Below are 21,606 nucleotides of genomic sequence, written 5' to 3' on the forward strand. Positions count from 1 at the left end.
GAGCAGCCTTAAAGGATGTGAACAATAGACGGAATCCATCCTTAAACAGGCCTTTGATGCTATAATAATGACCTTACAAATTGCTTCTTGTTGTGCCCTGTTAGCTCATTCGTGCCTGCTCCTCTCTTGGGAGGTAGATGACTCGGGGGGGTGAATTCCAAAGCAGCTATGGAACATGCTGCTGCCTTTTTAGCTGACACGGACTTGGATCTAGTCCATCCTTTGGCCAGAGGCGTGGCCTCAGTGGTGGTGGCCAGAAGACTGCTATGGCTGCTGAATTGGTCAGCAGATGCAACCTCCAAGGCAAATATCACAAAGATGCCCTTTAAGGGATCATTTCACTTCTCTTTGGAAGCAAATTGGAAAAGATGGCCAGTAAATGGGGTGAATCCCCAGTTCCCCGGCTACTAGAAGATAAGAGAAAGCAGTTACAGTGCCCCTTGCCTATGAGGGGTTGATCCAGGTCTCAGTCCTTTTGGAGGTTTCAGTCCTTTCGGATCTGACAGCCCAAGAGAGAGGCTGGCTTGGGTTCAGGTTCGTCCCAACACCCCCCCCCCCCCAATTAAATTTTGCCACCCACGCTCGGAACGAGGAGATAGGAGGTCGACTGTCCCTCTTCTACAGAGTGGGTCAAGATCACTTTGGACAAATGGGTACTGGAAGATTATACAAGAAGGAGATGCAATGGAATTTCAGAGAATTCCTCAGGACATATGATGTCTCCTTGCCATTCCCAGCACAAGAAGCAGGCAGTGGAGACTAACCTGTTAAGGCTCCTCAGGATAAGGCTATAGCTCCAGTACCTGCACCCCAGGAAAGTACAGGGTGTTATTCCATCTATTTCATCATACCCAAGAAGGAAGGTTCCTTTCGCCCCATCCTGGACCTCAAAAGCATCAACAGACAACTACAAGTGATTCATTTCGATATGGAAACCCTATGCTCCGTGATGACTGTACAATTGGGAGAGTTCTTAACCTCCCTGGACCTGTCCAAGGCCTACCTACATATTCCAATCCATCAAGAACATTGTTTCCTACACTTTGCAGTACTGAGTTGCCATTATTAGTTTCAGGCACTGCCCTTTGGCCTGGCCACCGCCCCCAGAACATTTTCCAAGATTATGGTGGTCGTAGAAGCAGTGTTTGAGAGAAATGGGGAATCCTGGTGCACCCATACTTGGACGACTCATTGTTCCGGGCAAAGTCCATGGAAGAGAGTCTCCAGGTGACCTCCTTGCTTCAGGAACTCTGTTGGTTCATAAACTTGGTCAAAAGCAGTCTCAAACCCTCCCAGTCCTTGGAATATCTGGGAGTCCAATTCGACACCAAGCAGGGCAAGGTCTTCCTTCCACCTACGTGGATAAGGAAGTTGATGTCCCAAGTGCGTCAATTGAGCACGATAAGCCTGATGGTGCAGAGCTATCTTTAAGCTCTCTGTTTGGCAGCAACCCTGGAAGTAGTGCCGTGGGTGAGGGAACACATGCATCCTCTTCAACGCTCCCTGCTGTCATGTTGGAACACCCAATCTCAAGACTATTCGATTCACCTCCACTTGTCGATGGAAGTATGCTCTCAGCTTCAGTGGTGACTGCAGGAAGCTCATCTGGGCAGGGGTGTAGCCCTGTCCTCTCTGAACTGGCTGGTTCTCACGACAGACACGAGCCTCTGGGGCTAGGGAGGTCACTGTCAGAATCTGAAAGCCCAGGGAAGTTGGATCAAGGAAGAGATCCTTTGGAACATAAACCACAGATTTGACGAGTCTACAATTCAGCCACATACTCCAGGGTCAAGCGGTCTGCATAATGTCAGACAACATGATGACAGTAGCCTATACGAACCGCCAGAGCGGAACCAAAAGCCAGCAAGTGTCACAGGAGATAGACCTCCTTATGGAATGGGTGGAAATACACCTACAGACTATCTCAGCCTCCCATATCGCAGGAAAAGACAAGGTCAGAGCAGACTTTTAAGTAGGGAGAGTCTGGATCCAGGAGAGTGGGCGTTGTCAGCTGGTACTAGATTGCAGGGGTCTCCCCTCAATCGACCTGCTGGTTACATCTCATAATGCGAAGGTTCCCTCGATTTCGTCAGTCGCAGAAGAGATCAGTAGTCCCTGGGGATCGATGCTCTCATTCAGACCTGGCCAGAAGAGGAGTTGCTATACACCTTCCCTCCATGGCCCCTACTGGTCAGGGTCATTTGCAGAATCAAGCACCACAGGGGATTAGTCCTACTAGTCGCTCCAGATTGGCCTAGGCATCCGGGATATTCTGCACAGGGACCTGCTATAGCAGGGACCAGTGCTTCACAAGGATCTGACTTGATTTCTGTCTTAAGGTCTGGCCCTTAATAGGGCTCATCTGATGAAGTGTGGATATTCAGCAGCAGTAATTGCCACCCTACTCCACCCACAGAAGTTCTCTACGTCCCTAGCGTATGTGCGGGTCTGGAGGATATTTGAGGCATGGTGCAAGGAACCACGGGGTTTCCCCTCGGATGGTCAAAATTCAACTAATTCTGGCTTGCAGGATGGCTTGAATAAAGGTTTGATCCTAAACTCCTTGAAGGTCCAGGTAGCGGCTGTGTCCAGTTTAATGGGTGAGGTGCTTGGAACCCGCCTGTCAGCTCATTCGGAAATGGGCAGTTTTCTGAAAGGGATGAAGCACCTTCTCCCCCCCCCCCCCTTACGATTGCCAGTTCCCTTATAGAATCTTAATTTAGTACTGGATTTTTTGGTGGGTCCTTCCTTTCGACCACTGCACATTCTTTCCTTGCGTTTGTTAACCTTGAAAATGGTGTTCCTAGTGGCTATATGCGCTGCACGACGCATTTCTGAATTACAGGCCTTGTCATGTCGGGAAACGTACCTCCAGATGACTCCAGGAACATTACAGCTTCGTACCGTTCCATCCTTCTTGCCCAAAGTAGTCTCGGACGTTCATTTGAATCAGTCTGTTTCGTTACTGTCCCTAGATAAGCACAAGGACATGGAAGAATACCGCCTCTGTCATTTGAATGTCAGTAGGCTTTTGATGCGGTATCTGGAAGTTTTAGAACTGGTCCGAAAGACGATCCACCTGTTTGTCCTTCACAGTAGAAGGAAGCAGGGTGAACCAGCTTCGCGGACTACACTAACTCACTGGATTATGGAAGTAGTCACGGGAGCCTATGTGGAGGCAGGAAAGCCATTACCTTTTCAGTTTAAAGCTTATTCCACTAGAGCTCAGGCGGTCTCATGGGCGGAAGCTAGACTGCTGTTTTCCATCGATATCTGCCGAGCGGTAATGTGGTCCTCCTTGCACACCTTCTCCAGGTTCTATTGCCTGGACGTTCAGGCCCAAGAAGAAGCAGCCTTTGCAAGGGCGGTGTTAACCAGACCACGGGCAGCCTACCCCCCGATCGGGAGTAGCTTTTGCACATCCCATTGGTCCTGAGTCCATCTAGCTACATGCTAGGCAATGGAGAAATTTCTTATCTGATAATTTTGTTTTCCTTAGTTAGACAGATGGACTTAGCATCTCCCCCCCCCCCCCACCCAATGGCTGCCGAAGAACAGTGCCAAGTATTTGCCCATGGAGTAAATATTGATTCCAAGAGATTATGGGTAAGCAGTCATCAGATCCCTAGATCAGAGCATCTATAATCTTACTGGGGTTCAGTATTTATGCTTGGTTGAGTACAGTTGTAGTTATCCATTTTTAATCAAGTTTTTTCAATAGTATTAGTCCTGGGGGAATTCTGCGCTACTGCAGAGCGCAGAATTTGTGCAGAATTCCCCCCCTGAGCAGAATTGCCAAATTCTGCACAGAAAATAGCAAAGGAGACCCTGGCATGCTGCGAACGGACGCACTCCGCGGTGAAGATGAAGGCCCGGGCGTGCCATTCACAGTGAAAAGGGAAGGCCCCCTGTGTGCTGCGAATGGCATGCCCACACCTTCATCTCCGCTGTGAACAGAACGCGTCCCGTAGCACAAGCGGGACAGGCTCTGTTCGCGGCATGCCGGTGAGAGAATGTGTGTGAGAGAGGGAGGACGTGTGGGAGAGGGTGAGAGAGAGTATGGGAAGTAAGAGAGGAGGGGGAGGGGGAGAGATTGTGGTTGGTAAGAGGGGGAGGTGTGGGTTTCAGAGAGGGGGCCTATATGAGGGGAGGGGAGGGGTGGGGGGAGGGTGAGAGAGCATGGATGGTAAGAGGGGGGTGGGGGTGATGCTTGAGTGTGGGTTTCAGAGAGAGGGAGCCTGTGTGAAGAGGTGCATGAGAGAGAGACATAGGTAGCCTGTGTGAGGATGTATGTGTGAAAGAGAAAGGGAACTTGTGTGGGTGTGTATGCAAGAGAGAGGGCCCTGTATGAGATGTGTATGCAAGAGAGTGAGGGAGCATTTGTGTGAGAGAGGGAGCCTGTGTGAGGGGCAGTACTGAGAATGGGGTCAAACTCTGGGTCTGGAGATAGAGTGGAAGGGGTTGAGCCTAGAGGTGAAGGGGAGAGATACTGGCAGGTGGAGGAGTTGGGGCCTGAAAGGGCAAAGTGGCCAGGGGAGTAGGGAGAGCGAGTGGAAGGGACACTGTTACAGTGAATTTCTAGGGAAATTCTGCTCAACATATTTAAAATTCTGCATCTTTAAGTAATAACTTTTTTCTGTATTAATTTAAAATGTAATTACTTAAAGACTGTCAAGTAAATTGTATTACTTTGACCAATATAAAGTTTGCAGAATTTTTAAGTTTTTTTGCACAGAATTCTTCCAGGAGTAATAGTATGACCACAGTAGCTTTTGAAGAGAATACTGAAGGGCTGAGGTCCCTGCAGGGGTGTATCTAGGGTGACAGCTTTGAAATCTGACTCCATCTCCATCTGTCTATACTAAGGAAAATGAAAGTATCAAGTAAGTAATTCCTCCATTCTGAACGCACCTTATTGCATCTGCCCAAAAGTGATAGACATCAAGGGGCATTTCTTAGAAAGCAGAATACAGCAATCTTAAGAACTACTTCCAGTACTGTTTTTTATCAGCCACCATCTGCTGCTGTAAGAATACTACTTAGCTCTTCCTCCCTACTCAGTCCAAGCAAATTGAGTCTCAGTCATCCCTGAATAGAAGGCATGGGGGTAACCTGTATAGAGCAGCAATTACAACCTTAAACAGAAGACAAGGGGATAAGCTGCACACAGCAGTTACAACCCTAAGCACTTTGCTGGGCAGAGTAGATGGGCTATTTTGGTCTTTATTTGCCATTGTGTGCAAAGGTTTAGGCACCTCTGGTCAAGCGATTGGCAACACACCCTAAACACACTACCCAAATCAACACAGGTACATATTCTATTTTAATCTTAAATTTCTAGAATAAGGTGACATGGATTCTCTATTTTTTAATCCCGCTTCAAAAATAAATGGACATAACATAACACATCCAATTATGAGGTTTTTTACAACAACTTTTGTTACCGTATAGTCTTGGCATATGTATAGTGATAGAATTTGTAATCTGTCCCAATATTAATATTTGTGCCTTATTGTAAACCGTTATGATGGTACCTAACTTAATGATGGTATAGAAAAGTTTATAAATAAATAAAATAAATAAATAAATTGTATATTCCAATGAACCTTTAAGTAAACAGAATATGAATGAGACAGCCTCTACATAGTGCAAAGTTAAGCATGACAACTTTCTGAGGTGTTTAATGCAAAATTACTATTTGCTGATTTTAACAGATTGAAAATAAAGTGAGTATGGCATGTTCAAAAGTTAGGATAACCTTCCAGTTGATTCATTACTTTTTTTTTTAAAAGCTGTTAAGCCCCCCCAAAAATTGAATTCAGTTAGTCCTGTGAAAACAATTACACGGTTGACCCTTGTAACCTCTCAGGTTATTTGTTATTCTGGACTACTTTCAATAAATATGGGTTTCTCAAAGCAGCTGAGCATTTAATAATGAAAATAATTCACTCTTACACCGCATGGAAAGGCTATACAAAGCTTTCTAAACACTTCCAGCTAGCAATTTCAACTGTCAGAAACATTGGTAAGAAATGGAAGTTACATGGAACTGCTGAAGTCCAGGCAAGATCTGAACAACCAAGAAAAATCTTTGATAGAACTGCCCAACAACTAGTTAGATCACTGCAAACAATCAGGCCGATACAGTACAGTGCGCTCCGGTGGAGCCCAAAGGCAGGCGTTAATTTCTGCTGGCACCAGAAAAGTGTACAGAAAAGCAGAAAAAACTGCTTTTCTGTACACCCTCCGACTTAGTATCATAGCGATATTAAGTCGGAGGCCCCAAAAAAAAAAAAAAAAATTTTAAATGTGCCCACGGGTCGGAAGACGGACGCTCAATTATGCTGGCGTCCCTTTTCCGAACCTGTGGCTGTCAGCGGGTTTGAGAACCGACGCCGGAAAAAATGAGCGTCGGCTGTCAAACCCGCTGACAGCCGCTGCTCTTGAGAAAAAGGCGCTAGGGACGCGCTAGTGTCCCTAGCGCCTCTTTTTACCACAGGCCCTCATTTAAATACTTGATTGCGCGCCCAGAATAGTGGGATTTACTGTATCGGCCCAAATGTGTTGAAAGGTTTAGCTGACACTGGAGTAGTTTTCTACCTTACAGTGTTGCTTATACAACAATGTTTTGCATAGCAGAACTGTTGGAAGGAAACCTCTTCTATGACTTCATATTGAAAATGTATGGGGAGTGCCTGCAAGGAGACCTAAGCTTACTTCTGAGCTAGAAAAGTTCAGCAAGGAGGAGTGGGGGAAAAAATTCCTAAAGCAAGAAAAGACTCTTAGCTACTGTAGGAAATACTTGGAAGCTGTTATTCTACCAAAGTGTCCAAGCTTTTGTACATGCCACACTCACTATTTTCAGTCTGTTAAAATCAGCAGATAATAATTTTGCATTAAAATTGCAGAAAGATGTCATCTTAACATTTATACCATGTAGAAGCTGTGAGCTTTTGTTTACTTGGAGATTCATTGAAACATACAACTTGATCAGGGGTGCCTAAACCTTTGCACACAATGTATGTCACTGAGTCAAGCACAGGTTCCTGGATAGGGCAGAGCATTAAGGGAATGTTCTGCCTTTACTTAGTGTGTTCTTTCCTCCTGGTTTGCTTATATGGTCTTGTGCATTGCATCCATTTTCTGGCTGCAATTTTTGCTAAACCATGCAGCTCTTGGCTGAACCTGTTTGCTTACATAGCTAGTAACTCCTCCTTGTCTTTCTCCTTTACTCCAGCCAAATCCTAATTCGAAGCAGAGTTCTCAGAGAAAATGGAAAGTACATTCCCAAACAGGTGCGCTTTTCTAATTCTATGTTTTAATGTTTCATAATGGGACCCAAAGCATGCTTTCCAGAAGCAAGTAGTGTAGTGATAGACAGAGAGGAGGCTGGAGGAGGGCCAACGACTATAGAGTAGGAGATACTGGATTATTTGCAAGTAAAGAAATGTCAAGGCTGGGTATGCTTCTGGGATAGAGCTCTGAACGGTGGCTGTGGAGGCAGAGCGGGCTCATTTCTGGTGCTTTTTCCTTACTTGTTTCCTGTGTTTCTCATTTACAGTCTTTTCTCATGCGCAAATTTTTCTTCAATAACCCTGAGGATGGATTTTTCAAGAAAACCAAGCGGAAGGTAGTACCGCCTTCTCCAATGACAGGTAACGGGGCGCAGCCATGCATGTGCATGGAAAGCCATATGTTCAGAACATGATGCTTAAACAGAAGAACTGTCAAACTGAGCCCAACATCCCGGCTCCCACCGGGACAAGCAGCAAGTGCTTAGAGAGAGTGTAACAGAAGCAGGGTACAGGTAGCGTTGTCTGTCATCGGTCATACGTATGCCAGGTCCCTGGTCATAGATCATTGTTTTGTGTAATTGAACCAAGCACTGGCATAGAGGCAGCACTGTTACTTCGGATGTTTCCTGGGTGTGATCAGTCTGTCCTGATCAGGAATGAGAAGAAGAAATGTTTCCTTTTCAGGATGTTGAAGTGTTTTATTTTTGTGCAGATTAAAGACGCACAGCTGCTCCTTGTAAGAGAACTGGATCTTTATTTTACATCCTATCCCTTGTTCCTTCTGCTTTTCTGCAGACAGCTGAAAGATTTGCAGTGGGTAGAACAGGATCAGCCCCTTGCCGTTCTGGCCCCATTGCCTCTCTGGCTTCTGTGGGGAAATGCCCTAGAATGCCTCTGGGCTGGCTGTCCCTGAGTTGCAGTCCTAGTAGTTTGTAGATAGACTGCTTGTAGGAGCAGGAAACTGATGCCTGGATTTAAGAGACTTAATTTAGCTTCAAAGAAGATTGACCTTTTTAGTTTCATGGAATGCCCCTTTGTCTTTTTTTAAAGACAAATAGGGAAGTCCCTAGAAAGGCCAAGGACTCTGTAAGCATCTTTATCTGTAGTGTGGTGTCGGCGAGGGTGTTGCTGAGTTCACTGTAGCTCAGAAATGGAAATGATCCACTGTGAGAGCAGCAGTCTGGCTTCTCAGTACATCCCTCATCTCTTTCTCCTTTACTGTCCCCAGATCCCACCATGCTGACAGATATGATGAAGGGCAACGTGACCAATGTCCTTCCCATGATCCTCATCGGTGGCTGGATCAACATGACCTTCTCAGGATTTGTTACAAGTGAGCTGAGAAAATACCAAACTCCATTGGCAGGCTGTGAAGGAAGAGTTGGGAGGGTTTCCAGTCATTTTTAAGGGGCTTTGTATTGCAGCAAGTAGACGGCTCAAGGCTTTTCCTTGGTGATGTTAAATAAAAATATCTTCTCCCATCCCAGTTTTGCTCCCTTGCTCCTGGGGTTGGCCGAGACTGGAAGTGCTGGGCAGCCTCCTGGCTTGAGAGAGCATCTTGGTAGCACTCCCACCTTGACAATTGACCAGCCAGAGAGCAGCATTGAATGGATTTCCTGGGGGGGGGGGGGGGGGGGGGAATTCAGACTATCAATGTAAAATTAGAGCTTTTGTATGATAGAATTGCATCGGGAGTCGGGCGGCTTGGGGGAAAAGTCAGTTTTCAGTGGGATATTTCAGGGGTTTCCTGAACACAAATTCCACCACCCTTGTCTTTCCAAGCATGGAGCCTGACGGTAAGGTGGGGTATCAGTTCACAGTGCTGGAATACATGTGAGCAAGTGTATCTGTTCTGGGTCAGGGTCCTAGTCCGTTGTGAGGGTGGGGGTATATCTTTACAGAGTTACACTTGCTTGCATGTGGTTGTGATACTGTATCAGTAGCAGAGTTAAGGTAGGAAGTGTCACAAATGAAATCATACTGCTCGGACAGGTTTACATAGAATGGATGCAAGTTGCTAGATTAACTGATGTGGGCCAGCCATGTGGTCTAGGTGGTAGTGCGGCTTGCTGTGGTGTGGAGGATCTGAGTTCATCAGGACATGCCATGGAGGTGGTGCACGTGGCCCTTGGGAGGATGACTGCTGGCTAACAAGCAGTGATAAGGAGATTCCCCCCTCCTATAGCTCCCCTGAGCTGCCTAGGCATACTGACTGGAGAGAGGGAGCAGCAGAAACCACGGAGAAAAAAAAAACAGGGCAACTGACAAAGAGCAAATGAACTGCCATACAAAGTATTGATTCCTCTGGGCAGAAATTTCCCACTTCTACTTTCGGTGCATTACACTGCCATAGAATTGAAGTTACCTTGTATTTCTTCCCTGTTTTGTGCAGAAATGTGGGGGTGGAAAATGTTCCTGTGCTTTTTTTTTTTTTTTACAGAAAAATAAAGGTTTATTTCTAAAACATCATTTCATAAAATGAAACAATGAAGAGAAGCCAATGCAATATTAGGCAGCCTCGTCAATTTCAGAGTTATAGTTTAGGCAGTTATCCCTAGAAAGTGTGCATGAGAGTACAGATGTGATTTGTGTTGATTTGAAAACAGGGGGGCAAATACACACCATGATAATCCAAACCAAACCTCACGTTAAAATTCACCTCGGGCCATGAAAATCAAATCAGAACCAAAACTAAAAATTTTCATCTGAGATTGCAAGTGAAAACAAAACTAAAACTGATTCATGTCATGTCTGTTTCACCTTTAGTATGGCAGGCATGCAGACAGTGTCTCATTTCTTTTCCTGAGCTGAATAAGATTTGTTAGTGAAGGAGGGAGCAGCAGAAACCCTTAGGGATCAATCCTGGGGCTGGTGCTCTTCGGTATCTGTGATTGATATTGCAGAAGAGTTAGAAGGAAAAGTTTGTTATTTTCCGGATCACACAAAGATATGCAATAGAGTGGACTTGCCTCAGGGAGTAGACAATGCAAAGTGACCTTAAAAAAGCTTGATGAGTGGGCAAAGACTTGCTCACCCCGGCTCTAGTGTATGCTGTGCTTATTATTTAGGTAAAATGTGAAATTGACATTGGAGATATTTTGGCTGCAGTGGCTTAACATGCTTTTGCAAGCTGTTGAAGCACTTGTAGGGAAAGTGCACAAGGGAGTCAGACAGATACCCTGTAGGTTGGTTCCCCAGGCTATTTTCCTGGCTACTCCTTTTTAATTTTTTTTTTTTTTTACCATAATTGTGGCAGTAATACCATTGGTGCAGCTCACCTTAGGATACTTGCTTTCAAGACCATTGTCATCACAATCCATCCCTAAGTACCTATTCAAGACAGTCAAGGTTTTTATCAAGCTTTGTGGACAAAAATGTAAAAAAAAAACCCAACAAAATGCAGATGGGACATTAGCTTGAGCTATATTAGTAAGTGGTACACCTCTTGCCATATCTGAAAATCAATGCTGAAAGGAACATTTATAAACTAATTTGACTGTCATATGTATTATCACTTAACAAATTCTCTCAGCGTATAACAGTTTGGTCAAGCAGTATCGCTGATCTCAGATGGATGGAAGGATATACAAGGAAATCCTTTCTTGAATATCACATTTGTAACACCTGAAACAATATTCCTGAATGCCATTAATATCAGTTCTTCTACTCATATGGCTGAATACACAGCCAAATTAGTGAGTGAAGAGATTTGAATGTACGTGTCCCTCTAGAGTCTAGAGTTCAAGCTTTTGTAACTGATGATGCGAGTAACACAGAAAGCTGCATGGCAAAAATTAGACAAAGTAGCCTCTTTTTATGGTATTTGGTTGTCATATTCGTTGATTGAATCTTCTGGAAAAGGGGTGACAACTCGATGAATACTGGCAAAATGCAAAGCAACTGTAAAGGTATTCAACAGTCATTGTGTTGTTAATTAGACTTTGAAGAATTAACAGAAAAAGCTATCCGCCATGGATCGGAGGGCAGAAGCGGTACATGACTTCTGGACAGGACTGGAGCTGATCTTCTGCCTAACCAGCCCCCTCCCACGCAGGTTGAGCCCTTGGGTTCTGGGTGCCAGTAGAACTTGTCTCCGGCATGGACTGGAAGCTGGAGTCAAGCACAGGCTGGCAAGCAAGGCTAGAAGCAGGATTCAGTCACAGACTGGGAGCTGGATTAAGGTACTTGCTGGCAGGCAGTGCTGGAGACAAGGCCAAGGACGAGGCCTGGGAAACAGACAAGGAGTTGATTGGGTTGGACACGGATAGGACAGAGAACCCAGAAGGCCCTAAGGCAGCAAGGCAGAGGGCCCAGAGATCACAGGGCTAGGCAAGGTAGAAGGTCCAGAGGCCATAGGGCTGACCAGGTCAGAGAGCTGAGTTGGCTCGATGAAGAGGCACTAAGGGCCTGGGCAGGGTAATTTAAGTAGGGATGGGGCTGAAGCATCAGGCAGTCAGCAAGGAGGTAACTTGCATTGCTGGGAGCAGGGCTTGCTGAAAGCCTGGGCTGGTGGGGAGGATGCACAGCAGGCAAAACTGAAGACTATCAAGAAACTTGAAGGAAACTCCAAACTTTCCAAAGATTTCAGAGATTTCCAGACAACCGAGTACAAATCTAACTGAGCTTGTCGTCTTCACTTCCATCTAAAACGGAAGAAGAAAAAGTTCATTTGGCATCAGCCTTTTGGATTCCCAACATAGTTTTTCTCAGAGGATTACATGTCTACTGCTCTTGATACAATATAGGAAAGCACTGATGAAATAGCAGTGATGACAGACGTTGCCGAGTACCATGCTAAATTTAAAAAAAAATGTTGGAGGATAAACATTTGGCAGACAGCAGAGAATGTCTTCACTTGCATGTTGGAAGGGCTACGGTAACACGTGACTGCTGTCCAGGATCTCTCTAAGGATCCTAAGCATTCCATCAATGGAATGGGATGAATGGAACTTGGATGTCTTTTGGCTCAGTCACGATAAAATAGACAAATTGATTAGCAGTGCTAAGTAATTTTTCTCAGAATCTCTTGCCTATGAAGAATCAGTTAAAAGCCCAGTTAGTGAAGATGATGCAGTGTGATAATACTGTCGGTTGCCCTTGCCCACAGATCCTCTGGTAAAGCCATTGTGTAGCGAATAAGAATGTAAATCAGTTAGTTTGGATTTGCCTCAGTCTTGTTCTGAAGTTGTGCCAGAGACCCTGCAGATAGTGCCAGTGAATTGGATTGAAAAGCAAGGTGAACTCCATTGAAGTAGACAACTGGATGATTCAGGCACATCCTGTTCAGTTCTTTGGATGGACTGAATGTCAACAGTTTTTAGGGCATTTTTCCTTAAATTTAAACATGTCAGAGAAGTGCCTGTTTGTATTTTCATTTTACAAATATTCCAGTCAAAATATTTTTTTTTATATAAAGCTTTGAATTTGTCTAACATTTAAACCACATTAAATTTCTTTAATTTTTCTCTCCTAATCGAATCTTTCAGTTCAATTACTTGGCCACCTGAAAACCATTTGAGAGACCATATTGGAAATTAATATGAATGGTTTGGGGGGGGGGGGGGGGGGGGGGGGTTTGTATGTGTGTTTTGTTTTGTTTTTTTTACCAAATATATAGGTTAAGTAAAATGCAAAATCCAATCACAGGATCTATTTAAGGTATTGGGAAGATTTGCATATTACATTTTTTCAAATTTTTTTTATGCCGAGTTTATACAAGTGAATAGTATGTGAAAAATGTCCATAAAGTTTTCTAATTCAAACTTCTGGACCCCTCCCATCTCTGGTTTTGTGAAAGCTTGGTCGTTTGCCCTGGGGATAGAACCATGTTTCAGTGACTCCGTCTCCTTCTCATGTAGCTAAGGTGCCCTTCCCCCTGACTCTGCGCTTCAAGCCAATGCTTCAGCAGGGAATCGAGCTCTTGTCTCTGGACGCATCTTGGTAAGCTGAAGAATGGAATTCTTTTTTGTTGCACTGTGTGTTCTCATTTGATCGTGAAAGCTGCTAAGTGTTTTAGCCTGTGAAGCTTTTTCGGGATCTTAGAGGGAGATCCAACATGGGGGGATTGAAGTTGGTAAACTGTTTTGCACCAGCTGGGAGAAGTTTGCTATTGACAGTGTACAGACAAGACAGATACTGTGCTGAGGATGCTGCAGGAGCATCATTCACCATCGTGAACAGGAGGGTATGTGGGAGTGGTCTAGGGGCATTGCTCAGAACTAAGGAAAGGGGTACTTAATGTGGGAGTGTTTATAGGGGCATTTCCTTGGCGGTGGGGAAAGTGAATTGGAGAGGAGCCCTCTGTGTGGAAGTGCTTCAGAAACAGTGCTCACAGCTCCGGAGGGGAAGGGGTCCTCTGTCTGAAAGCTCTGCAAAGGTATAGCTTATGGCCCTGGAGAGGAAGGGGTCATCTATCACTCGTAGCCCTGGAGGGGAAGGGTTTCTCTGTATGGAAGTGCCTCAGAGGCAATGCTCGAGTCCTGGAGGGGAAGGGAATGTTGCAGGGGCATTCTTTACAGACTCTAGGTTAGGAGAGGGGGGCAAGGATTGGAGAGTACTCCTCTATGCAAAGGCATTGTTCACAGCCTAGAGGAGGGGGAGTTCTCTCTGTAGTAGTAGTAGTAGTATTGCAGAGGCATTGTTCACAGTCCTCAGGGGAAGGAATCATCTGGGAGTGCTGCAGAGGTACTGCTCTCTCTGTGGGAAGGGTCAGCACTGCACAGGTGTGGATGCTTGTTGCCTGGCATAAGACTTAGGACATAGCTGAATCCTGTGCTTTTGGCCACAGAGAGTGAGAAGGATATATGGTTGCTGGGTGGACAGGAGAAAAGAGAGGAAAAATCCTATAGCTGCAGCCTATAGTCAAAATTGCTCCACCTTCTCCTGCTTGGCAAAAGGCCAAGTATTTAGACCCTCCCAACCAAGCCACGCTGGCTGCTGCTGAGGTGAGTGGAGTTCTGTTGATATAGGATGTTTCTCACAGACTTGATGAAACATAGGGGAAACTTTACTATAATTTTTATTTGAATATAGGTTGAACGGCTAATTAATGTAACTGTCTTAAATTGAAAGGTTGCCATTTTTTGCCATCTCGATTTAACATTGTGATCTTATTGTTAGGGTGAGCTCTGCATCCTGGTACTTCCTGAATGTGTTCGGCCTGAGAAGCATTTACTCCCTCATCCTGGGACAGGATAATGGTAATGAGGAGCTACTTTCTGTAGCAGCGTTTCTTGCGGGTCTTGATCCTTGTACTGACCAAACCTGACCCTGCTAGGGCTCTGCTGATCCTATGAGCTCTCAGAAACTAGAATGGCATAGCGGCAGGCCGTGCACAACAAGACCTGTGGGATCAGGATTTGGCTGCAGACCTTCATGGGGCACTTCTGCTCCAGTCTGTTCTGTGCTGTGCAGCTCTGTGTGCACAACTAGAGGGGGTGCCAGAGAGCACCGTGTTTGGCAGCATCCAAACACGGGCCTACCACCTAGAGTTAGGATGGAGCCAAGCAGTATGGTCCAAACAGACACACACACACACCCCCCCTCCTTTCTCTTGTTCTTTATCAAGTAGTGCTGTATCTCCAATTGCAGATAACCTGGCAGATTTTGGATTGTTTTGTAATGATCCATAAATCCAGTACAAATGTGAATATAATTTAATCTCAGAAATGAGCGATTGTCATATAAAGGGGGCCAGGGATGATTACTTAAAACTATATCAGCAGGCCAATGCAGCAGGTAAATATTTGGTGTAGCTGAAGCAGATTAAAGTTGTTCCCTTTGAATGCTGAACGATCTCATCCCCAAGGAACTAGGGCATCCTTTACATGTGCCTTCTCATAGACATTCATGAGTTTCCCCAGCTGTTCTTCATGTCTTGTGTTGTCCAGCTGCCGACCAGTCTCGGGTGATGCAGGAACAGATGACCGGAGCAGCCATGGCCATGCCTGCTGACACCAATAAAGCATTTAAGGTACAATATGGAGGAGAGTATTTATTTATTTATTTTTTTATGCTGATATTCGAATGGACATCATAACGGGAGTAGGCTTTCCATGTGCATTTATTCTTGTAGATACATGTTTCAGTGTTGGCATTTTATTTCTTTCCTTCCCAGTGCAGGTATAGTATTGACTCATGCCACACACACACAGTGGTGTGGGTGGAAGAGGGGAGGGGGGAAGAAGGAAAGTATCTTCTGAAACTGAACCTATGACTAAGTGGAGTCATTTACATGACCGTTGTCCTCGCCTCTGAGGCATTAATGCAATAAACAGCATCACACATCCTAACCCCCATCAGGAAAGAGACTAAGCTTTAGCATTCTTCTACATCCCCTATTCAGATGTTTCCTGATGTCATAGAATCTACCAAAATTATAGCAAGGTTGGGTGCTTTGGGTAGAAAAAGGGGGAACATGGGAACTAGCAGAGTTTGGGCAAGCTGTACAGATGATGCGTGGGGCAGTCATGCCAAAGGGGAAGCTAGAGAAATCTAACAGAGAACAGAGAGGGGTAGCTTAAAATTTGCTAGTCTGTCCCTTACTAAAGTAGGAAATCCAGGAGTCACAAGGTTGAGGTCTAAGAATCTTAGCAAGTGCTGGCAGAGACTAGGCCCTGTGTGATCTGAAACGATGCTTTATTGTAGAGACTTGCATAAACACTTCTCTGCCATGGAGACCATGTACATACTACCAAAATATTTACCACCTTTGTAGTCCTTCACGAATCGCTGAGATGTCATTTGAAAGGAGGGTTAAAGTAGTTTTGTCAAAAATAATGTACAAAAACAATAAGATCTAGAAAGGTCCCGTGGTGACTGTCACAGCAGCTGCTATAAAAATAAACAAAATAAAAATACCACCACACAATCCTTGCAGACTTCTCTATCAAAGGATCAACCCAGGGTTACGAATCCCCTTTCTGGAAGGAGACAAGAGAGCGTGCAAATCCCAAAAACCCCTCTCTATGGGGTTGGAGGTGAACCAATTGGGCTGGGATCCCATGTCCTGGAAAAAGAACTAGGCATCCCTCACCTCAGGCCCTAGGAGGAGAGAGCAGTCAGTGGGATGATGATATTAAAAAAAAAAATCACTGATGGTTTTTAACAGGTTTCTAGTTAATGCACGTTTTTCACTAAAATGTATGACATATGAATGCATCAATTGAATGTAATTGGCTACCTATAATATTTGTCATGATGTAAACATAGAAATGACGGCAGAAGACGACCAGTGGCCCATGCAGTCTGCCCAGCAAGCTTCATACTTATTTTTCTCATACTTATCTGTTACTCTGACCACTGAGGTCAGGGTCCTTATTGGTAACTTTTAGGTTCTAATTTCCTTCCACCCCCACCATTGATGTAGAGAGCGGTGCTGGAGCTGCATCATTGTGAAGTATCAAGCCTAATTGGTTAGGGGTAGTAGTAGTAACCGCCGCCGCAATAAGCAAGCTACTCCCACGCTTATTTGTTTACCCAGCCTTTGCAATTTAGTCCTTGTTGGTTGGTTGTCTGAATATAAATCCTCTTTTCTTCATTCCCTCCTGCCATTGAAGCAGTGAGCTGCGCTGTATATGTATTCAAAGTGAAGTATCGGGCATGATTGGTTCAGGGTAGTAGCTGCCGCAATAAGTAAGCTACTCCCACGCTTATTTGTTTTTCCAGCCTGTGTAGTTTAGCCCTTGTTGGTTGTTTGAATATAACTCCTCTTTTCTTCATTCCCCCCTGCCATTGAAGCAGAAAGCTGCTTGGATATGCATTGAAAGTTGAAGTATCTGGCTAAATTGGGTTGGGGTAGTAACTGCTGCAACAAGCAAGCTACTCCCACACTTATTTGTGAATGCAGATCCTTTTCCCCACATTTCCTCTTGCCGTTGAAGCATAGAGCAATATTGGAGTCACATTAACCGTGTGTATGTTTATTGAACAAGGGTAGTAGCCATCATTCCCTCAAGCCACCCCCATGCCTCTTCTCTTCATTTCATTCACATCCTCAAGACTTTACTTCATTTCCCCCCCTGCCATTGAAGCAGAGAGCTATGCTGGATAGGCATTGAAAGTGAAGTATCAGACTTTCTCCCCTGCCGTCCTCTGCCGTTGAAGCAGAGAGCTGTGCCGGATATGTGTGGAGTATCAGACTTTCTCCCTTGCCATTGAAGCAGAGAGCTATGCTGAACAGGCATTGAAAGTGAAGTATCAGGCTTATTTGGTTAGGAGTAGTAACCGCCGTAACCAGCAAGCTACTCCCCACATTTTTTGTGACTGGAAATCCTTTTTTTTTTCCCCCACATTACCTCTTGCCGTTGAAGCTTAAAGTAATGTTGGAGTTGCATTAACTGTGTGTATGTTTATTGAATAAGGGTATTATCTCCAGGTAATAGCCGTCATTCCCGCGAGCCACCCACTCTTAATACGCATCCTGTAGACTTTATAGATCCACAGTGTTTATCCCACACCCCTTTGAAGTCCTTCACAGTTCTGGTCTTCACCACTTGCTTCGGAAGGGCATTCCAGGCATCCACCACCCTCTCCGTGAAGAAATACTTCCTGATATTGGTTCTGAATCTACCTCTCTGGAGCTTTAAATCGTGACCCCTGGTTCTGCTGATTTTTTTCCGACGGAAAAGGTTTGTCATTATCTTTGGGTCATTAAAACCTTTCAAGTGTCTGAACGTCTGTATCATATCACCTCTGCTCCTCCTTTCCTCCAGGGTGTACATATTTAGATTCTTCAATCTCTCCTCATAAGACATTTGATGAAGACCCTCCACCTTTTTGGTCGCCCTTCTCTGTACCGCCTCCATCCTGTCTCTGTCCCTTTGTAGATACGGTCTCCAAAACTGAGCACAGTACTCCAGGTGAGGCCTCACCAAGGACCTGTACAAGGGGATAATCACTTCCCTTTTCTTACTTGATATTCCTCTCTCTATGCAGCCCAGCATTCTTCTGGCTTTAGCTATTGCCTTGTCACATTGTTTTGCCGACTTCAGATCATTAGACACTATCACCCCTAGGTCTCTCTCCTGCTCTGTGCACATCAGCCCTTCACCCCCCATCAAATACAATTCTTTTGGATTTCCACACCCCATATGCATGACTTTGCACTTTTTGGCATTGAATCTCAGCTGCCATATCTTCGATCACTCTTCCAGCTTCCTTAAATCTCGTCTCATTCTCTCCACTCCTTCCGGCCTGTCCACTCTGTTGCAGATCTTAGTGTCATCCGCAAACAGACAAACCTTGCTTTCTATCTCATCCGCTATGTTGCTCACGTAGATATTGAACAGCCCGGTCCCAACACTGATCCTTGAGGCACTCCGCTTAACACCGCTCCATTTATCATCACACATTGTCATCTGTCCGTCAACCAGTTTGCAATCCAGGCCATCACCTCGGCACTCACTCCTAAGCTTCTCATTTTATTCTCCAGTCTCCTGTGTGGGACCGTATCAAAAGCCTTACCAAAATCCAAGTAGATGACATTGAGTGCTCTTCCTTGATCCAATTCCCTAGTCACCCAGTCGAAAAAGTCGATCAGATTTGTCAGGCAGGATCTTCCCCTAGTGAATCCATGCTGCCTCTGGTCTAGCAGTTCTTCCGACTGTAGATAGTTCACTATTCTTTCTTTCAGCAGCAACTCCATCACTTTACTCACCACTGAGGTGAGGCTAACCGGCCTGTAGTTTCCAGCCTCCTCTCTGCTCCCACTCTTGTGAAGTGGGACCACCACCGCTCTTCTCCAATCACTCGGCACCACTCCCGTTTCTAGGGATCTATTGAACAGGTCTCTCAGCGGACCCGCCAGCACATCTCTGAGCTCCCTCAGTATCCTGGGATGAACCTCATCAGGCCCCATGGCTTTGTCCACTTTCAGTTTTCCCAGCTCTTCCCATACATTCTCTTCTGTAAACGGAGTTACATCTACTCCATTCCCCTCCGGTTTCTTGTTAATTAGCGATGGCCCTTCTCCAGGGTCCTCTTTGGTGAACACAGAACTGAAGTATTCGTTTAATATGTCTGCCATTTCTTCGTCTCTCTCTACACATTCATCCTTTTCACCTTTCAGTTTAACTATACCACTTGGAACTTTTCTCCTGTCTCTGATGTTTCTGAAAAATGTTTTGTCACCTCTCCTTACCTCTTTAGCAATCCTTTCTTCTACTTGACTTTTTGCCGTCTTGATTACTTTCTTAGTCTCCCTCAGTTGTACCAGATATTATTCTTCTTTGTGCTCCTCCCTTTGGGATCCTTTATATTTCTTGAATGCTGTTTTTTTAGCTTTTATTTTGTCAGCCACTTCCTTTGAGAACCAGATAGGTTTCATTTTTCTTTTGCTTTTCTTAACTTTTCTAACATATAGATTAGTTGCCTTGATAATTGCTCCTTTTAGTTTGGTCCACTGTTGATCCACATCTCTCATATTCTCCCAGCCTTTTAGTTCTTCCTCCAGGTACTTCCCCATTTCCTCAAAGTCTGTGTTTTTGAACTACAAAACTCGGGTCTTCGTGCTTCTTCTCCGTATACTTTGTGTGATATGAAACCATACCTTTGATGATCACTTGTGCTGAGGTGGGCTCCCACTTGGACATCAGAGACATTATCTCCATTAGTGAGTACTAAATTGAGTATAGCTTCCTCTCTTGTGGGTTCCATTACCAATTGTTTGAACAAAGCCCCTTGCAGGGCATCTACTATATCTCTACTATTGTTAGATTCAGCAGAAGGGATTCTCCAGTCTACATCTGGCAGATTAAAATCTCCAATGATCACCACTTCTCCCTTCTTTCCCATCTTTTGGATGTCTTCAACCAGGTCTCTGTCATGCTCTTCCTTTTGATTTTGAGGCCTGTAAACCACTCCAATATAAATGGACGCCCCATCATCCCATATAGCTTCTTCATTTCCCCATCTTCCTTGCAGCTCAGAAGCTTGGATATTGTTTCTGACATAAAGAGCCACTCCTTCCCCTTTCCTATCCTCTCTGTCCTTCCTTAACAAGTTGTAGCCCGGTATGGCCATATCCACCACGTCTCCGTGACAGCAACAATGTCCAAGTCAACCAGAGGGGATGGTCCCCTCAGGACCTTCCAACCCCCCTGGGAGGCGTACAGGACTCGGGCTTCCGCTGCTTTCTGAAGACTTCTTTTCTTGATCTTCTTCTCTTTTTTTTTTTTTTTCAAATCAAAATCCCCTGACTAGCTAATTCCCTAACCAGGATCAATCAAGACTGTGGGTGGACCGGCCCCATCTGCTGGAGACAGAGAAAGACTGACGGGCTGTGGGTGGCGCCTTACTATATGTAGGGGTGCCCGACAAGTTTTGCTCTGTCTCCATCTGCTGGTGCGGAGTCACAACCCAGGTGTCTGGACTGATCCTGGTACGTACAGGGAAGGCTTTTTGTACTAGTTGTACTTGATACAGTGTGTGTCTCCGCATCACAGGTCTAATTCTACCAGAGCCCACTGTAATCCTGTTTTTTGAGTTCTTTAATGCCCTGTGTGAGTGGGGGGTGGGGTGGACTTGTGGGCTGCACAGCCGTAAAGAGTGGGTGTCTGTGGGTCATAGGTCTTATCCTACCTGAGCCCACTGTGTATCTCTTTTTTTCTTGACTCTTGGTTTTTTTTGTGGTAATGGGGAATTAATTCTTGAATATTGAAAAGTGGGCAAGACTTTCCTTATTGAAGCTAATTCAGCTTTAACATCAGCCAGCTCCTTTTTCAAGGAAGAGAGTTCTGCACAAATGGGGCAAGTTTCCAGATGATTTCCCTCAGAATAAAGGCTCCACAATAGCTACATTGGATAGTCCTCATTTTGGTAATTTATTGATGGTTAACATCTAAGGAAATACCAATTTACTAATTTGTCTTGTTGCCAATTATGAATTTCGGCAGACTATATCAGAAAAACAAACCTAGGGGTGGGTGGCAGGGAGATAAACACTTAAACCTTGGTCAAGCTGGGTAGAGCAGGACACTTTCTGGAACTTTACCTTCATTAGCTATTAATGATCCTACAGCTCTTTATGCCCAATATTAGTATCTAAACAGAAATTAATAGAGCCAGCTGCATGCAAAAGAGAGGGATACTGATTTAAATGCTGGAATGTTTGGAGGGTTTTTTCCCCTCTGGAATCTTAAAGCAAACAAATTAATATACAAAATCCTTAACTAGAAGAGAAAGATAATGAAATGATAGCACAGAGCAATATATAATACACAGATGTAATAATAATAATAAACAGTTGGATCTTATCTGCATTGGAAACAGACAGTCTTGTCTCCTGGCTGAATCTGTTGGACTCTGCTGGTTC

The 21,606-nt window shown here is 44.8% G+C and overlaps 1 protein-coding gene across 5 annotated transcripts in view; it reads left to right on the forward strand.

Annotated features, from left to right (window-relative positions):
• The window catches only part of EMC3 (ER membrane protein complex subunit 3), a 45,024-nt gene that overhangs the window by 19,721 nt on the left and 3,697 nt on the right, over positions 1-21,606 (forward strand). For all 5 annotated transcript variants that reach the window (XM_029599615.1, XM_029599612.1, XM_029599613.1 and 2 more), the window contains 6 exons: positions 7,238-7,295; positions 7,562-7,655; positions 8,524-8,628; positions 13,154-13,235; positions 14,415-14,494; positions 15,185-15,267. In XM_029599615.1, coding sequence (XP_029455475.1) covers positions 7,238-7,295; positions 7,562-7,655; positions 8,524-8,628; positions 13,154-13,235; positions 14,415-14,494; positions 15,185-15,267 — 502 coding nt within the window. The remainder of the gene's footprint in view (positions 1-7,237; positions 7,296-7,561; positions 7,656-8,523; positions 8,629-13,153; positions 13,236-14,414; positions 14,495-15,184; positions 15,268-21,606) is intronic.

This window comes from Rhinatrema bivittatum, chromosome 4, assembly GCF_901001135.1.
Source record: "Rhinatrema bivittatum chromosome 4, aRhiBiv1.1, whole genome shotgun sequence".
NCBI lineage: Eukaryota > Metazoa > Chordata > Amphibia > Gymnophiona > Rhinatrematidae > Rhinatrema > Rhinatrema bivittatum.